The following is a 20,257-nucleotide window of genomic DNA, read 5'->3' on the forward strand; positions in this document are numbered from 1 at the left end:
AGGATGGGCATGGCTGTAGTGAATACATATTTTAAGAAGAGGGAAGAACATAGGGTTACGTGCAAGCGTGGAGGAAGATGCACACAGGTAGATTATTTCCTACTAGACATTAAGCCTGTTACAATAACGGGCGCTAGAACAGTAGTGCATAAACATTAGTAGGAATAGTCTGTATTAAATGGCAAGGACCTTGACCTCATTCTGTTTCTTGTCAAAAATATTTTTGCATGAAGCCTAAAGTAAAATAATAATAAAAATAAAATAGAAACGTATGACAATACAGTAAGTATAATTAATATTGCCTTAGTGTAAACCTTTGTAACAATCTGTAATACACAATATCTGAAGAAGATATTTAGGAAAAATTTTCTATTTTTTTACCTCATGAAATTTTTCTATAAAATTTCATTATAGACAACATTTCTTGTAAATATTCTGTCTGAGTTTGGCAACAGTTTACCTTGTTCAGGACCATCTACAACCTTGACAACAACATCTGGAAAACTTCTAACTTCTAACTGGTTCTGGTAAGTAAATGCCAACTTTTTGTAAGGTTTGCTCTTCTGAGTCTCTCTTTTAGTGTTTTTCTGATGGTCATTTTCTTTTTCTTCAATCGATCTATTTGCTCGTATTTTTCTTTGTCTTTCAGTCTTTCTTTTATTGATGTTTACTTGTTGAGCTGACCATTCTTCCAGGAGATGTTACTTATATAGGATTTGATTGTCTGTGTCTTTTGTCCTACTTGACGTGTCCTTTTTTTTTTTGGGTGGCATGTTGTTAGTAGATATGTACGTAATATTTTCTGTTACAGTAATACTGGCTTGTATGTGGCTGTAATATGCGTCACTGTATTGTGTGCCTTTAAATTTCTCTCGCAGTAATACTGGTCTGTATTTCCGTAAAATGCCTGTAATTTTCTCTGACAGTAATACTGACTTTGATGTTCGTAATATGACTTTAATTTTCTGTCACAACAGTGGGCAATCAGCAGTGTCCCCAGCAACTGATGTAATGTGTGGCGTGCAGTTGATAATCGTGACTGTGTCGTCTCCCCAGCAAGTATTTTAATCTGTGCTGGCGTGTAGCTGATTATTGTATGTGTGGCGTCTCCACAGCAATGGATTTTATGTGCGTGGCCGCGACTACCTAATCAGCACTCTCCCAGCAATTATGTCTTTTATTTGCTTATCATGCGCTGCTGTGGCAAGGCCATTCACTGTGTGCCCAGCTTCCAGTGTGTGTGCTTTATTTGCTTATTATGCGCTGCCGTGGATAGGCCATTCACTGTGTTCCCAGCTTCAAGTGTGTGTGCAACCAAGGTGCTGTGCGCATGGGTGTGGCACGATGCAATGTGCCGGCCCCGCACATGCGCACTTCACCAGAAGGCACACACACACGGACACCTGGACGCACACAGGGCTTTTATTAAAGAGGATGCAGAACAGTGAATCTGAAGGAGATTGAAGGTTGCAAAGTGGTGGCATGGGAAAGTGTAGTTAGACAGCATAGAATGGTGGTCTGTAGGATGATGTTGGAGATCAAGAAGAGGAGGAGAGTGAGGGCAGAGCCAAGGATCAAATGGTGGAAGTTGAAAAAGAAAGACTGCAAGTTTGAGTTTAGGGAAGAGGTAAGACAGGCACTGGGTGGCAGTGAAGAAATAATTACCAGACAACTGGGAAACTACAGCAGAAGTAGTAAGGGTGACAGCAAGAAGGGTGCTTGGTGTGACTTCTGGACAGAGAAAGCCTGGTGGTGGAATGGGGAAGTACAGGAGAGTATACAGAGGAAGAGGATGGCAAAGAAGAATTGGGATAGTCAGAGAGATGCATACAGTAGACAAGAGTACAAAGAGATAAGGCGCAAGGTGAAGTGAGAGGTGGCGGAGCCTAAAGAAAAGGCGTATGATGAGTTGTATGAGAGGTTGGATACTAAGGAGGGAGAAAAGGACCTGTACCGATTGGCTAGAAAGAGGGACCGAGCTGGGAAAGATATACAGCAGGTTAGGGTGATAAAGGATAAAGATGGAAATGTACTCACAAGCAAGGAGGGTGTGTTGAGCAGATGGAAAGCTCTGAGCCCTTTCTTGTTTGCAATGGTGATGGACAGGTTAACAGACGTGATTAGACAGGAGTCCCCATGAACTATGATATTTGCTGGTAAAATTGTGATCTGTAGGAAGAGTAGGGAGAAGGTTGATGAGACCTTGGAGAGGTGGAGATATGTTCTAGAGAAAAGTGGAATGAAGAGTAGTAGGAACAAGACAGAATACATATGTGTAAATGAGAGGAAGGTCAGTGGAATGGTGAAGATACAGGGAGTAGAGTTGGCGAAGGTGGATGAGTTTAAATAATTGGGAAAGGGACGGTGTATAGGATGATAATGAGACCAGCTGTATTATATGGGTTGGAGACGGTGGTACTCTGGAGATGGCAGAAATTAGGGTTAGGGCTTGTTTGTACTTCACTCTCAGAACATGTACGTGCATGCATCATGGCTGCCATGCGTTCCCAGCATTCATTTGACGCATCCTTTGAGCAGGTCCTCAGAATTCAACGTGACACGTGCGCGAGTTGCTGTACCAGCAAAAAGGCAGGGGGCGCAATGTGATAAAAGGAATGCGGCATCAGAGTCTGTTTACTATCTACACGTGACAGAAAGTCGCCATGCAGATCCTACGGGATCGATGTGCGCGCTTTGATGTTTGATCAATGGTTCAATGGAGTGAAGCAAAATGCCGAAATACAGATGCATCTGTGGTGCTTTTATATTCAAGAGTTGCATATTCCCGATCGTAATGACACAATACATTTTAAAAGTCTCACATACCATCTTCTGTGCCATCTTTTTTTCTGGGGCTTCCTCCTGATCTGACAGAAGCAGCAAACAGCAATAGATCACCACACAGAACACATTAAATGTATGATATTTCTACTCTCTGCACATTTAGAATCCTTAGATTTATACTTGATATCACTTTCATGATGGAATGCATTAAAGTATGTTACATTTTACAGATAAATTGTTAATTTCATTTAAATAATGAATACTGTTAATAATTACACACATGGGGGTGACACAGTGGTTCAGCGGTAGCACAGCTGTCTCGCTGGGAGTCATGTCACTGGTGTTCCCTGCCTGGAGTTTGCATGTTTTCCTGCTGGGTTTCCATCCAAAGATGTGCAGATTTAGGGATTTGGTGCCGCTAAAATGACAACAGTGTATGTGTGCGCTTGTATTCACCTTGCGATGAGCTGAGGCCCCGTCTAGGATATTTACCTTCCTTGTGCCCAGTGCTAGCTGGAATGGGCACATCCCTGGATTTAATCATTAAACATCCTTTTTAGGGATATTGCGATAAGGTTTCATCAGAATTTAATGGGTGTCCAATGCAATTCACAACACAGCAAAGCCGAATCTATTCTCACCATAATATCTCGCACTGACACCTGCTGGATTCCTCCACATTTACATAAAGTAAGCACACAAGTATAAACAGTAAAACACATAGAAGGAACGTCTGCTGGAACATGTGTCACATGAAGTATAAACCTGGCCTTAGGATGTGATGAGAATGGACAGGATTAGAGAGAAGTATATTAGAGAGTCAGCTCAAGGAGGATGGTATGGAGACAAAGCTAGAGGTGAGATTGCGTTGGTTTGGACAGGTGCAGAGGAGAAATGCCGAGTATATTGTGAAAAGGATGCAAAGAACAGAGCTTCTAGGCAAGAGGAAGGCCCAAGAGGTTTATGGATTTGGCGAGAGAGGACTTGCAGGTGATGGGTGTTAACAGAGCAAGATACAGAGGACAGGAAAATATGGAAAAAGATAATCTGTTGTGGCAACCCCTAATGGGAGCAGCCAAAAGATGAGGAAATGAATAACGATGTTGCTACCAGATATAAGCAGCAGCTTCTAGTTCCCATCTGTTTGAACTGATTAACTGCATAGGTGTATGGTATTTACCATGGACCTTTACTGTGAACTTTCACTTTTATTCCTGACTGGCCCCCAAAATCAAAACGAAGTGGTGCTGGTTTATTTGAAGCAGGATCAATAGAATTTCAAACGTGAGCGTGTCTTTTGGATTCATCAGAATCACTTTAGTTTCACTGTTGCGTTTCAATTTCACTGCCCGAAGACAGATTCACTTCCATCACTGTAGCAGTGTGCCAACATCTGGAGTGCTGAAAAATATTTCTTACCAGACACCAGTTATTACAAAGACACTCCTACACTATTACCAAGGTTTAACGATCAGGCGTAATGCTTATGTGAGACATCTATATGGCTGCCCGATTGACACTAGGGACAAATGTTTTTAGGACTGTTTTCTGAGCCCGAATTGTGCGGAGGTCCAATGCTAGAGAGGTTTGTTACCCAACTACAAACCTAGATTTTTAGATCTGCAAAGTATTCCGAAGCAGCGAGCAGATCAATTCATATGCCTCTATTGTAGGAAAGATGACCACTGTAAAGCCCAATGAGCGAAGGACATTTGTGGCTATTAAAGCTGTATTTCCTACATAAAGCTGTGTTTTCTTTTAAACTGGCTTTTATATGCACAACATAACACTTATCGCTGAACAGCAAAATCTACTGGGTTGATTTTGTTCAAATAAGAGGCGGCTTCCACCATTTCACAATGCTGATAACTTCCAGTAACTCACAGCATCCACAGACTTGCTTCCCACTGCCCAGATAACATACTGAAGGTGATCACATCATGCTCAGAAATACTCAAACAAGGAGGAAATAAGTAACATTTTTTTTTACCCTTTTCAATACTGGCAAAAACTGAAATGTATTAGGGATGTGCAATATAAATCTATTAATTAGCGAACTGTAGAGAATAAAGCACCAATCACAGGCACCCAGTCAAATAGTCAATTTAACTTTCATTCTTCAGAAAAGCAAAGAAAAAAAAAATTATCCTACAGGCTTGTGGCATATAACTAGTACTAAAGTAATCAATTCAATTCTCTCAAGCACATATTCAAACAATAGTTTACACATTTTTTCCAAATTGATATTTAGTATGGCACCAAATATCTAATTTAGCTAACTTTACACTTATGTAGAGTGTTTTTGATGGTGAGACGTTCACTGTTGCTTTTGATATAAACACACAAATGTATCCCTTCTCTGAACCCTTCCACTGGTCCACACACAAGTCAGAGCTTATGCTCAACATAAATAGGATATAAACAACCTTGGAGAGAGAGACAAAGAGGAAAAAAAAAAAAAAGTCTATTGCAGTGCACACAGTATCACGACAATCAAGACATCAACCAATTTATAATATATGTTTAATCTAAATGTTAGAGCAGAGGACCAAAGTAAATCTAGGCAAAGAGCAGGTGGAAAATTTGCATGCTTTAAGACAGAGACAATAACCAATGAATGAGTGTATACTGGCTAGGTAAAGTTCAAATGTCCGTACCATGAAGTGATTCCAACAGTACGTCATACTAAAATTCAGTATGCAAAATGTACAGAGGAGTATTTTGTTTGACACACTTGCTTAAACTAAGAATTATTACATGCAGCAAAACACAAACTGACAAACAATACATTTAATATCCCTTCAGAAAATGATAGCCCATCAGGTCAGACAAATGTAACCTCTTGTCTAAACATACTATACATGCTAAAGATCACAGATTAATACCTTATCAGGTTCAGGCAGCTGGGTAACGCAACGAAGGCTCACAGCATTTTTTCTGCCAGTATTGTGTTTTTTTTTTTGAGTCAAAGAAAAAAAAATATATGTACATGCACTTACATAAAAGTAGACATGCCTTATACTTTCTTAATTTCCAAATGGTCTTAAATGTGCAAGTGAATATTTTGGCACCAACAAATAAACATCAAAAAAAGTTTGACAGAAGAATATTTTAATTCAAATGAGTGACATACATTTGGAGGCATCAATACAGAAAACTATTATTCTACTCTTAAGACAACATTGATGGATGGGTTTCAATGTGTCAAAAATGGACTTGCAAGTGCAGCAATAAAGAAGTTCAAATATATACAGCTTAAACTGTACCTTCAGAGTCATTTAACTTATTTAAAAAATAACCTGAAAATTCTCTATTTATCCATGTCCTAAGTGGAAGATTAACTGAAGTTTCCCATGACAACTTAAAAATTTCTTCAAAAGCATAGAACTCTAAACATATATTCTAAATCTGAACCCTAAAAGCAAGACATACTGAAGCTAAAATTATGAAAGAAAAAAAAAATGCTTTACTGGGTAAATTATGACCGTTCTGAGATTATTCATATAGTAATAACATTAGCAGCAGCATAACATCCATATAATTCCATAAGAGTAAAGTTTTTCTAAAATACTGCAGATTAAATATTTAGAAAACTAATTTTACCAATCAGCAACAAAACCGGGTTTAAAAAAAAAAAAAAAACCGACAAAACAGAACATGTTAAATTCCTTTATTTTTAAGGAGAATGTCCCAATTTAAAACAAAACCGCTACACACACAGCTGTGCAAAAACAGTACATAATGTTTAAGTGGAAAAAATACATGATTCATTAAGTTAAGATATCTTGGACACTATATTTCAAGTGATAGACATGTTCTGGACCCGGCACACATCAGGCAGGAAGGAATCTGAACACGATTAATGGTCCTTATTTTATATTCTAAATGGTCGAATTTCTTTTAAATTGTTCCCACCTTCTACTGGAATGATGTAATCACTGAAATTTACACATACTTCTTAAACTCATCATAAAGGACAAGCACAAAAGCACCCCCCATGCCTCTGAGAACATTGGACCATGCACCCTTAAAGAAAGCCTTGCCACCTTCATCTCTTGCAATTTTCCTCCAGCAGTCAATTGTTCCAGAATACATAATATCAGCTGCGGAGAAAAAGAGACAAGACAGAAGATTAAAAAATTTAAATCTTCAAATAATGCCTAAACAAAAAACAATGCAACATACTATGAATGTTAATATCACATCAGCGTTTTAAAATATTTGGAGCCTACTCTGAACTACAAAAAGTGTTCAGAATGAGATAAGAATATTGTTGTAAAAGGCATATGTTCATTAAAAAAAAAAAAACCTGACACTAGAAAATGTTAAATCAAAAAAAGTCAATGGAACTTAAGTGCTAGCCAATTTAATACTTGCTTAGTTATCACAAACAAAAAAGTCAACTGGAAAAACTTTTCAACCATTACATGTTTGTGATCAATGTAATTCTGCCTTGATGTACTATTTCTATTGCCAACACTGGTGGACAAATCTGTTACAGGAACTGATCTCAAGCATGCTAGAGAAAAATAGTTGCTAAGGCAAAAATGCAACTTTTGTAAGTGAATGGCAAAAAAAATAAATGAATAATGCAAATAATCCATTTACAAGTCTCCATTAGTTCAGATGAAAATCAAAACACTACTAACCCCAAAAAGTCTTCATGTGATTTAGGAACAAACCCAAACGATTCAGTGTAACAAAAGAATCAATGCTGTGAGGTCTATTTTGGCACTTTTTAAAATTAAATTAAAAAAAGTGGATGGTTTTGGGGGAGACAAAATGGCATGTATTTTTCCTCAGGCTTTTTTAGAACCACTCATGCCATTATACTTCACAATTTTCTGAGGAGGAGACCATAAATAAGGTCACTACAAGCAGAAACAAGTGAAATTCACAAAAACATGTGCAAAAAAAATGTAAAAAAAAAAAATAAGCTCTGTTCAGCCAAAAAACCGCAGGGTCTCTTTTGGTTTGCATCTATGTTTGTTCAACCAGTTTAATATGACAAATTTGGATTCTTACTAATCAGTCAGTCTTCAACAGTATATGAACTGTAGACTGGTATACCAATGCTAAATGGAAAGTGACAGGATAATAGCTAGCTCAAAAAAAAAAAAATCTAGAAAGTTCCAAAAAGCTATTTGCCATGTGCCAACCATCTACTCTCACCTCTTAAGGTTCAGTAATGATTCTTCCAATGTTTCACCTACATAAACCTTTTTACTATTTTCACTTCCTTTATAGTCAAGATTGTCCTCTTGGGATTCTGCCACAGGTCACAAATCATTTAGGCAGGTCCAGTCTAATGACCTCTATAAACTATTTAATCAGTAGTAGCAATGAGAGGTGTGTACAAAGTGCAGGAATTTAATCACTGCCAGCTCAAAGGCTAACGGCCTGTTTATGCTGGACACATCCATGTTGCCACAAGAGTCCACTAAGCCAGGGAGGGCATCACGTAAATTCTGTTACTAGTCCTGGTGCACGGACCCTTGCATCAGCAATCACGTGCCTGTAGAATTTTGTAACTGCACAGTCCTGTGCATGTTGACTAAACAAGAAAACATGCACTATTTGGAGGAAGGGTGGAGAGGTGGCTCTGAGGCTAGGGATCTGCGCCAGCAATCCGAAGATTGAATATGTAAACATAAGAAGTGACTGACTCTACTCCATTCAGACTTTGAGCAGGTCCTTGAGCAAGGGCCTTAACCTGCAATTAAATGAAGTTGCAGGTCCTCCAATTTAACAGGGAAAATTTGGAGATTTATGACAGGATTGACACTCCAGCTACATAGTTGTTGCACACTGAACAGATACAGATGAACTGTTGGCATCATCTGTGCATGACTTGGTCTGCAGCGGTCTGTGCCAGAGAATAAATGTGCCTTAATGGGCCTCAAGGATTTTAAAAAATAACTGAGCACTTGCACAAAGCAAAAAGTTGATATTTGTGGAAGTGACAGTTCTGCTAGTGCTATAAGTAAAAAGAAGTGACGCCAAGTACACAGGAGGATGTGTGCAGCTAAATGCAAATACGTTACAAGACATAAAAGAAAGACCTGTATATGTATGGGGCAGACCGCTTTGCTCAACCACAGATATAGGAATTGGTGTGAATTATCCAATTGTGAATTTAACTTGGTGAGATGGTGCACGCACCCTAGCAGACAAACTGAGCCGTGTGGTACATGCTCATTGTACGTTCACACAGCAAGGTTCCACTCAATTCCCCCGAGACCAGTTCCAGCCTGTCCTGCTCAATACGTGCTAAAGCTGCATTTGACTACACATCCTTCTCACCCAAGATACAATAATAAATACATATTATTTGTAGGCATTTTTCTAAAAATTCAAGGACAATGAACAATAGATAACAGATTATAAACAAAACTAAAATACAAAAATTAAAATCAGTCAGAGCAATTGTAATTAAAGTGAAAAAGCAGTCTTAAACAAATGAGTTTTAAGTTTAGATTTGAAAAGTGAAAATGATTCAATATTTCTAAGCTCAGATGGTAGCGAGCTCCAGATCTGTCCCAGTTGCAGAGAAGGGTCCATATCCTCTGCTCTGGATAACTCTTAACAGTTGGCAGACAACTCTGCAAGTTCACCAATATAGTAAAACTGCTAAGAAATGTTTGGGTTGTTTTTTGGTCCCGAAGACCACACTCAGTTAGTTTACATAAAAGACTACAGCATGTGAAGATTTTGGTATCTGTGGGAGTCCTGGAACCAAACCTCAGCAGACGCCAAGGCCCAACTGTACTCAGAGTAGGAGTTTCATGCATTTGTGTACAAAACCTTCAGCATACTGGAATTAGAAATTCAACTGAAAAAAAAAAATGTCATGCAAGCTGGTAAAGGTTCTTAAAAGTTTAAAGTGTGAGAGGTGTATTTGCTTACATAGCTGTCTCAAAAAATGTCAAGCAAAATACACTCCTCTCTGTGCTCTTGCACCATCTTGTTTGCCCTTGGGCACAATAGTACAAGAAAGTGTGACAGTCCTCATGTTTGCAAAATATATAGCATGTATAATTTCCCAGTATTACTTGCTGTCAAGCATTGATGTCAACTGCCCAAGTGCCATCTTTGTAAAACAAAGCACCATCTACATTGAACTGAAACACTGTCTGCTTTAGATGCAATTAATGCATGGAGCTCAAATTGCCTACAAATTAATACTGTACATGGGTATGCTACATTAAAGCCACTGATGCGTTATTACTGATGTACATATATGACACTGTGAAACCTATCCTTTGCCCGAGACTAGGCTTTCCTCTATATTAAAGGGCAGAGGAATAAATATACAGCATGACAGTCGCTGGTACCAAGTTTTGGCAACTGAACATAACCAAAAACCCCACCTCTTAATAAAACTTCCAGCTATAAGTCAATAATCATGAGTTTAACCATATGGTTTCCCTATGGAAAAAAAAATTCAGAACATCAATTAAAAAATGGTTGTTTCTTCATTAAAAAACACTTTACAAACCTAATTTTTTACCTTTAAGAATTGGGTTTATCATTAGAAAGTTAAAAGTGATTCTACAAACAAGGGAAATTGCTACCGATTGCAGATCTATGCTAGCAATTTAGTCATCTACTATATTTGGGATTTCATTTATTCATTCTCGTTCAGTTTTTTCTATGCAACTGACATCTTGTAAATCACATTCTTTTTATGAAAATGTACGATAGAAATAAATGTTATGGTTAAAGCCTAACGAATGCTTTCAAATGGGGAGGCGAGAGATAAAGAGTATGAACAAAAATGACTGTGTGCGCCATGGACAAAGCACAAACTGAATCTTACAAATTACTGTAGGTAATTTATTATTACACTGAACTCCAATGCACATTGAGTCACATCTGTGTAGAGATGCATTAACACAGGTATACAATCCAAGCATTTTGTGTTCAAGTTCCTTAATTGTGGTGAAAATACTAGAATTGTTTTCACACATGTATTTGATTAAGCCTTGTACAGTGCAGTTTTTATAATGCCCCCTTTACCAATTATGTTGGTGCTTGCAATGACATAACTACAGAGGAGACAAATGATAAATGTCGAGTGTGCACATGCTCAACATCATTTGAAGGATTCAGAAAACCAGAAAAGTGGTTGCTAAAGAGCAAAGTGTGGACTATCATGATGTGCACTTTCCTGCAAGAAAGGAGAGGGAAAAAAAAAAAACCTTAACGTGCACAATTGTTCACTTTGGTACAACTTTGCACAAAACATATGAAGGATGTCATAAAAATGCACTGATCTCCACTGTGGTAATCTGAACAGTGTCCATTAATAGGTTTTGTTGGTGTGTGTCAGTTTACATGCATTATGCCAATGGGGTCAATAACCCATTATGTGAATTTCCCCTTGGGATTAATAAAGTATCTATCTAGAATAAAGCCTACCATACACCTGAAAATGTTAAAAGCAGCCACACCAAACTAACAAGACACACAAACCTTGTTTTGTGCCCACAACTACTAAGACATAATAAAGTACAGTCTTTATGGAAACAGATCACCAAAAATTAATACTTAAAAAAAACTAAGTCTAAGCTTTATGACAAATTAGTGACAATTTGGACTTCTGGAACCTGGCGTAAAAAGTAAACAATGGAATAGAGTTGATAGACATTATCAGAAAGATTTTTTCAATGTAATATATTCTGGCTACACCTAGTAGCTGGTATTTTCCAAATTGGAAAAACAAAATGTGTTAGCAGACAAAGTATGGCAGAAATGTCCACATCTTTGAATAGTTTTCAAGTATGACTACATCCTTAAACTTTACTATCTTGGCACTCTATTCCAATATAAACAATTAGTTACTTCAAACTATACTAATAATTAAAACTAAACCTTTCTAAAACACTACTGATAAAAAAAAGCGACTTTAAGCAAAAATTACAATTTAACTAGGACACCAGTATGCTCTACAAATATATCAAAACCAAACCTTACCTCCTTTACGCCCAGACTGCATCATCATACGCCGACGAACGGTATCAAAGGGATAGGAGACTACACCAGCCACTGCAGTGACAGTCTGTGCAATCATCCAGCTGATCACAATATGGGTGTTCTTAGGATCTGGAAGCATACCTAATAAAAGGGAAAAAGAAATGCAAACACTTGAGATATTAGAAGAAAACTTTAATCCCCAGCATGTTACTTTATATTGACAGCCATGTGAAGACATTACATGCTTTCAGCTCAACTGTACCAAACCTTCAAAACATGACAAATTTAGATCCAAACTTCAACTCAATGTTAATAACTAAAAGTTTCTCCACACTTTACTAAAACCAAAACAAAGTGGTTATTCACTGTAATATGCATCTATTCCTTATGCCAATAAGAAGTGCAATGTCACCCCGTTTTCAGGTCAAGGACCATGCACAGATACAGCTTGCTGCCACACAACGAAACAGCTTGGGATTTTGGTTGGCAACACAACCCCACCCCCGACACGGTTTAGTCCCACCCTCCAAAAAATGACTATCTACCTGCCACAGACAGGTGCGACATGGGCATCCCCTTGGCCTGGTACAGCCACTCAGATCTTCAACAGTGAGGATCCTGTGAGCCGGTTCACTCTCAGGGAATCGCACCCCATGTCCATAGTGCTGTAAACGATGCCCCTTCACAATGCAGGTAATGTTCCACATTTGGAATTCCATGAGCAACCGCAAGTTTGACACAAAGTAGAACCAATGATACCCAGGGATGCTCAGAACAGTACTGAAGGAGTCCAGTCTTCATCTCAAGTCACTGCATAATGTCCATGTCTCACAACCATATAGCAAAACGGACACCTTAAAAAGCCCTCAATCACTACTCTGCCAATAAAGATCTATACATTTTCCCCCCTATTATGTGTTCAAGATAAACATTTCTTTTACACACAATAATTTGTTGTACTACATGTGCGTAAAAATTAAGAATAACTATGCTACTCAAGTCTTCACACTACCGAATCAACTAAACTTCTAGTAACTAACAGAGGAAGGAATTATCTATTGGCCATCTTGTCACTTGAAAGAACAAGTCAGAGTCAGCACTTTCATTTAACAGGAGTCCAAAGTCTGCTTAGAAACAAATCACAAATGATCAGAGTTCATACAACTCAAGAAAAACACCCATAATATATAAGATGCTGAAATGCAAAGGTTTTCTGTGTGTCATACTCACAGAATATAGAGCATAAAACCCTTACATTTTCTCTGCAAAAAAATGCCAAATTTTTAATGGCTCCATGTGGGCCAAGGCACATTATAAATACAAATATCGTTACAAATTATGTGAGAAGATGTGCTTAAAATTTGAAGAACTCCTAAATGTTAATACCATGAAAGGATCATGAATCAGTTTAACCTAATAGCTAATCAGAGCTAGAACACGTTCAAATTCCTACCATCAATTCTATATTCAACTCTGTCCAAAGTCTGTTATGACCACATAATCTGAAATCAGATTTGAAATAGTGTCTTCAATAAAATGTTTGCTTGCTGCATGAGACATTCTGCATAAAGCCTGGGAAAACTTAAACATTAAGGTTCACTTCTTTGAATATTTTTTTTTGTTAAATCACAACATATATTTTACCACTTACCTTTTGCTGTATCATAGATGCCAAAGTAGGCTGCTCTGTAGATGATGATTCCCTGCACAGATACATTGAAGCCCTGGTACAAGCCTCGAATGCCATCAGATTTGGTAATTTTCACTAGGCAGTCACCTAGACCATTGAATTCTCTAGTTGCACCTGCTTTGCCCACATCAGCTGCTAAACGGGTTCGGGCAAAATCAAGGGGATATACAAAACACAAAGATGTTGCTCCAGCAGCACCGCCAGATGCCAAGTTACCAGCGAAGTAACGCCAGAACTGAGTGTGCTTGTCAACACCTCCTAAGAAAACCTGCTTATATTTGTCCTTAAAGGCAAAGTTTAGGGCCTGTGTAGGGAAGTATCTGATGACATTTGCTAGATTTCCACGCCAGAATGAAAGAAAGCCCTGCTCCTTGGGAATTCGAACGACACAGTCAATGATTCCTTTGTACTGTTTGTCTGCTGCAATCTGTTTGCTGGCATGTTGCACCTAAAAGGAGAGAGGAGGGTGGATAAAAGAGAGGAAAAAACAGAAAATAATATTTAGGGCTTGACAGCAGATTGTGTGTCTGCTCCAACAGCTTTAACGCAAGGGCTTCTCATTTTACCTAAGGGGCATCACTCGTGATCTTAACTTAATCTTTTCAATATGTTAGGTAAAGCCCAAAAACTGAATAAACCTAGCATTACCCGGGTAAAGATCGAGTTATCCAACAAGAGCTGGATTTAGAAATAACATTTTGTTAAAATCAGGCTCTATCCGAATGGATAAAATTATGATTACCCAGGTAAAATTAGAAAGTCATTTTATTCCAGCTTTACCCGGGTCTTTTAGATATTGTGCGCTTTGCTCCAGTAATGCTAGGTTTATCCAATTTTCGAGCTTTAGCCCTAACATATGCATACACACACATTACCACAATTGTAAGTGTTTTTCAGTGGACAGTGTACATCATATAAGGAACCACATAAATCGCCTTGGCTTATAATAACTAACGTATCCTGGATACACGCGTTTGGAATTTTCCATTAAACCTAGATGAACAGTTTCTTCTGGAGAAGTACCATACTGGTAAATTCTAGTCTATCAGAAAGTAGTATCATACTGGTAAATTCTAGTCTATCAGAATCACTGATACCCACAATATGAATATTAAAAAACCATTTAACACCGTTTAAAAAAGGAATATATCGAATAATTAACATTTCGCATTAGGCATATGTCAATTATGTTCCTATCAATATTACCCATAATTTTAAATAAAATTCAACAAGCAAGGTAACGCTTCAGGAATTGCCTAAATTACTTGGTTACGTAATGTACTACTTTTCGGATTATCGACCATAATACAAGTAACAATTGTTTTTTAAGGTCATACGCGTAAAATGAAAATCAGTCGAGTCGCAAATAGACGTAAACCGCAATGCTGATCACAAGCAAAGCCTTCTGGTCGAAGAGTAGGTTTGAACGTACGACACTGCGGGTTACCGCTTCAGAAGCCGTAAAGCAGTGTACCAACATGGCTGGGCCATTATGAAAAAAATGATTTTAAAGCCTGAGCAGGTCGATTTATAAAAGTGTTTACCAGTTTCTTAATTAACTGATAACCTAGATTTTGCAAGTAATTCAAAACACATTAAAACGACAGCAATCCAAAAGTAACGTATTATACGACAGAAGGCATACAGTAAAACACACACAAGACGTAGGAACAAATAGCCGGGAGACTCTCGTCAAGATCAATATGGCTGCTTCAGGAGGATACTCAAGGTTGCATCAGAAGACACAAAGGCGTGCATTCCTTAAAACAGCAAATTCAATATTTAGAAGCGTTCTAAACACGAAAACACAGAAAACCCACCCCCTCCGATCCACGCTCAAATACTCTTTAAAACGTTTAAGTTACCTGTAACAACAATTTGACTCTCTCTATAGGAGCCACTGCGGTTTTCGATATTGCTGCAGCAACACCACCTGCCATAAAGTCCTTTAGGAATGAAATTGCTTGGTCTGCCATAGTAATACTTATCGATGTCAAATAGAGCCAAAAAGTTTACAAAGAAAAACAGAGAACAGGGTAAAGAGAACAGAATACGGCTTGTTTCTGTGAGAGGACGATTTTCCGCCCACCACGACTTAGGACAAAATGGACGAACACTTAGCCGCGCCGGGGATAAATTTGCCTGCGTATTATCGCGAGAACTGCGTGGTTTGCTCAGCAAATGGTTGCCCCATAGAGAGTTCCTATAGAATCAACTGCTTATTCAAATACGCAAACTTTCAATCTGATTGGATGTTGTTGTTTGCCAACCAATAGAGCAGAGGCACTGCGCAGATGAGCGCAGTTAGTTTTCGAGGAACACCGCAACCTTCACGAACTACTCAAAGGACACTTTGGAAACGTGTCAATGAATGATTTACAGGGTCATGTGCGGAATATTTGTAATTGTATGACCGGATACTTTCTGTTGTTACGGTACACCTAGTTTTCTTATAAGCTTGCATCGGAAATTACCGCATTGCTTCGTAAAATGCACTTTACAGTGAAAATGTCTTTCAGAAACTGTAAGAACCACACTTTGCAGCTTTCTAAGTAATTTATCTTGCTTTTTAAAATATAACGAGCATAAATGTTTTATTATATTATTTAACGTTGATTGGCTGATTTTTACTATGCTTTTGATTGTTATATCTCAAGCATTCATTTAGATTTTCTTATACAACAGTATGATTTTTCCTGGGCCTACCATTTTATTAATAAAGCATAACCCAAAGCAGAGAATGAACGTACACTTTTCTGTGCCATCTTTTAATGAAGCGGGATAGAGATAAGAGCATTGGACACATGACCTTGTACTGGGCATCAATCCTTCATGGTGTGCACACGTCACAAACACTCAGTATCGGGGTTGCCAGATTAGGAGGAATTTCCCCATTTTTAGGAGGACATTGAGGTCATGGGGGAAGATTAGGAGGATCAGTTTCTTGGTAAGAAAAAATGGGGCAACAAAAATATAACATGGGGAGTATGTTTTATATGACTTATTTTCCTATGGACATAGACTTCTACAGTGCATCCGGAAAGTATTCAAAGCGCATCACTTTTTCCACATTTTGTTATGTTACAGTAAGGTGACCATCCGTCCCCGTTTTCCGGGGACAGTCCCAGTTTTCGGACAACTATCCCCACTCAGAAACATGTCCCCGTTTTGTCCCCGGTTTAAGATTTCGTCCCCGGATTCAGCTGGTTCACTTTTTGTACTGTATCTCATCACCACGATAATTTGAACTCGGCGCGCGTGCACGGTGTTTTGACGGAGGTTATGCTTTACCACATCCTGCAACTTTGTTGAGAAATCACGTGATAAGCTTTCGCTTTGTACTCTGTAGTGTTTAGAGTCCCTATTCGTGATCTGTTGATTCCTCTAGCCCCCATCCATGTCCCCGGATTGGCCCAAAAAATTCTGGTCACCTTAGTTACAGCCTTATTCCAAAATTGCTTCAATTCATTTTTTTCCTCAGAATTCTACACACAACACCCCATAATGACAATGTGAAAAAAGTTTACTTGAGGTTTTTGCAAATTTATTAAAAATAAAAAAACTAAGAAATCACATGTACATAAGTATTCACAGCCTTTGCTAAATACTTTGTCGATGCACCTTTGGCAGCAATTACAGCCTCAAGTCTTTTTGAATATGATGCCACAAGCTTGGCACACCTATCCTTGGCCAGTTTCGCCCATTCCTCTTTGCAGCACCTTTCAAGCTCCATCAGGTTGGATGGGAAGCGTCAGTGCACAGCCATTTTAAGATCTCTCCAGAGATGTTCAATCGGATTCAAGTCTGGGCTCTGGCTGGACCACTCAAGGACATTCACAGAGTTATCCTGAAGTCATTCCTTTGATATCTTGGCTGTGTGCTTAGGGTTGTTGTCCTGCTGAAAGATGAACCGTCACCCCAGTCTGAGGTCAAGAGCGCTCTGAAGCAGGTTTTCATCCAGGATGTCTCTGTACATTGCTGCAGTCATATTTCCCTTTATTCTGACTAGTCTCCCAGTTCCTGCCGCTGAAAAACATCCCCACAGCATGATGCTGCCACCACCATGCTCCACTGTAGGGATGGTATTGGCCTTGTGATGAGCGGTGCCTGGTTCCCTCTAAACGTGACGCCTGGCATTCAAACCAAAGAGTTCAATCTTTGTCTCATCAAACCAGAGAATTTTGTTTCTAATCGTCTGAGAGTCCTTCAGGTGCGTTTTGGCAAACTCCAGGCGGGCTGCCATGTGCCTTTTACTAAGGAGTGGCTTCCGTCTGGCCACTCTACCATACAGACCTGATTGGTGGATTGTTGCAGAGATGGTTGTCCTTCTGGAAGGTTCTCCTCTCTCTACAGAGGACCTCTGGAGCTCTGACAGAGTGACCATCAGGTTCTTGGTCACCTCCCTGACTAAGGCCCTTCTCCTCCATTCGCTCAGTTTAGATGGCCGACCAGCTCTAGGAAGAGTCCTGGTGGTTTCGAACTTCTTCCAATTACGGATGATGGAGGCCACTGTGCTCACGGGGACCTTCAAAGCAGCAGAAACTTGTCTGTAACCTTCCCCAGATTTGTGCCTCGAGACAATTCCTTTGACTTCATGCTTGGTTTGTGCTCTGACATTAACTGTCAATTGTGGGACCTTATATAGACAGGTGTGTGCCTTTCCAAATCATGTCCAATCAACTGAATTTACCACAGGTGGACTCCAATTAAACATCTCATATCAGAGCACTGCCTTTACATATTCAGAGTGGCAAATAAATTTATAAATTCAATTTTAAAAGAGATTTATATGCAGAAAGTTCATTACATGTTAATGTCATTAAAGAATACATTCACTATTTTTTATTAGTGTTATTTTTTTTATCAAGTGAAATGTTTTAACCTGTTTTAGATAACAGAAGGTGCCCATCATTTCCTACTATCCTTCACGTACTGCAAAATATGTCATTCTTTTGCAGATGTTATACAGCAGTGGTTCCCAGCCTTTTTCATGCCCCACACCCCTAGACAATGTTTGATTTATAGTCACACCCAATACAAAAGAAATATCATATTTGAAGATAAAGTCAAATTTCAAATTTTTGAATCACAAACTGAACCACATAAAGTACTGAATGAACAAACTGAGCTCAAAAGATAAAATTTAGCATAACATTGAAATATAAATTGAGCAATTTACCTTCATAAATCTCAATAATGTTGTAAATGTGTCCCCTGTGAAGCCTAGTCATCCGATTGATGATCAAGGAGTTGAGATATACCGCAAAGTATCAAGCTCCTAAAGGAAATGACACATGGTCAGCGATTGATGGGTTTTGGGTATTGCAAACTCCCATGAAGTAATGGGTTCTGGCAATCCACTAAACAATGAAACACAGTCAACAAGCTTTGTCCCCTGATAACACCTGCATTGCAGTTCAGAAACAGATGTGCTGCACAGTTAGAATTCTTGCGCTACTGCCAGGATCGCCAGTAGGAGAGATGGGCTGAATGTGAGCATTTAATTCAGTCCCCCTTGCCCCCTCCAGCAAAAATGTCAATCAAACCTCGAACTCAGTAATGTTTCACGATTATGGCTGGCACAGAAATCAATACTAGACCTGAACCTTCTCTATGGATCATTGCATGGTCCAAATTCGATTCTCTTAAAAAAGCTATTCACCTTTATGAATATGAAAACACACTACAAGACACCGATTACACCACAATCAAGTTGGACAATGCACCTCAGTCAAATTTGGTGAATTGCAACGCAGTCTTTCTCTTTCTTGCATTACCCTGGGGGTGGGGGGACCTAAGGTTGGGGACCCCATTATACAAAAATGCACATTAGAAGTCGGAAGATATTTTTCATCAGAAACATTTAAAGTATTTTACTGCAACTGTAGCCAGAGTTAGTTGTACTTGTACTTGTACAAGTGAAAAAAAACGTTTTTACAATTTGACAGAATTCCATTATTTTGAAAAAGTGTTCATAAAGCATGTAAATTGCCAAACAATACTTAAGAGATTTAGTTGTTTTAGTTTTTCAGAATGAGGGAAATACTCAAAATGGGGAGATAATGGGTTGCTGATGGGACTAGAGCACCTGACAGCCCTGCTCTGTATACATTATTCCTTATTACTCAAAAAAGGGAAATCACTATGATATTGTCTCACTTCATACATAAAAATGTATAAATTTACATAAATTCTTTTGAGTGACATCTCAGTGGGCTCAACAATTTTTCTTGATAACTGTATGAATGAGTTGGGGATGATGTAGAATTTGAATTTGGAATGAAATATAGTATCATGCTGAATTGTGCAATACTATACTAATTGTAATGCAATCTTAAAGAAATAATCAGGGAGAAAAAAGATGTGTAATTTTACATTTCATATCAAAGAGTCAGTAACTTAAAACATCTATATTACGTGTTTATTTGTTTCCTTCCCACTAGTTACTAACAGTGCCATGTCCTGAATGCGTAGAGAGAAGTTTTGGGAGAGCATAGCCTTTCAGAAGAATACTTATTGAGTAGGTGTGACTCTTCATTGAACATTGTTCTTCTCGACTTATCTGCTGCTTTCGACACAATCGACCACGACATCATGATCTCCCGACTCGAATCCTGGGCTGGTGTATCTGGCTTAGCCCTCGACTGGTTCAGGTCATATTTCTGCAACAGGACTCTCAGAGTCATGCTAGACGATTTTTCATCTGAATCAGTCCCACTCCCATGTGGGGTCCCCCAGGGTTCCATTTTAGGGCCACTACTTTTTTCAATCTACATCCTGCCTTTAGGTGCAATTTTTAGAAAACAT

The 20,257-nt window shown here is 38.6% G+C and overlaps 1 protein-coding gene across 1 annotated transcript; it reads right to left on the minus strand.

The window, feature by feature from the left end:
• Window positions 1-6,437: 6,437 nt before the first annotated feature.
• slc25a6 (solute carrier family 25 member 6) lies at window positions 6,438-15,564 on the minus strand. The gene is made up of 4 exons (XM_039744758.1): window positions 15,316-15,564; window positions 13,412-13,898; window positions 11,761-11,901; window positions 6,438-6,887 (listed from the first exon to the last, which is right to left on the minus strand). The coding sequence occupies exons 1-4, from the start codon at window positions 15,424-15,426 to the stop codon at window positions 6,730-6,732; spliced, it is 897 nt and encodes a 298-aa protein (XP_039600692.1). The 5' UTR covers window positions 15,427-15,564; the 3' UTR covers window positions 6,438-6,729.
• Window positions 15,565-20,257: the final 4,693 nt, after the last annotated feature.

This window comes from Polypterus senegalus, chromosome 2 (genome assembly GCF_016835505.1).
Source record: "Polypterus senegalus isolate Bchr_013 chromosome 2, ASM1683550v1, whole genome shotgun sequence".
NCBI classification, from domain to species: Eukaryota; Metazoa; Chordata; class Cladistia; order Polypteriformes; family Polypteridae; genus Polypterus; species Polypterus senegalus.

Bases quoted from the DNA above. Each gene is read 5' to 3' on its own strand.
- slc25a6 (XM_039744758.1), bottom strand. From the start codon at position 15,426: ATGGCAGACCAAGCAATTTCATTCCTAAAGGACTTTATGGCAGGTGGT. The intron at 13,899-15,315 runs GTAACTTAAACG...CTCTCCTTTTAG, and splicing joins GAGTCAAATTGTTGTTACAG to GTGCAACATGCCAGCAAACA. The intron at 6,888-11,760 runs GTAAGGTTTGGT...TTTTCTCCGCAG, and splicing joins GCAGTCTGGGCGTAAAGGAG to CTGATATTATGTATTCTGGA.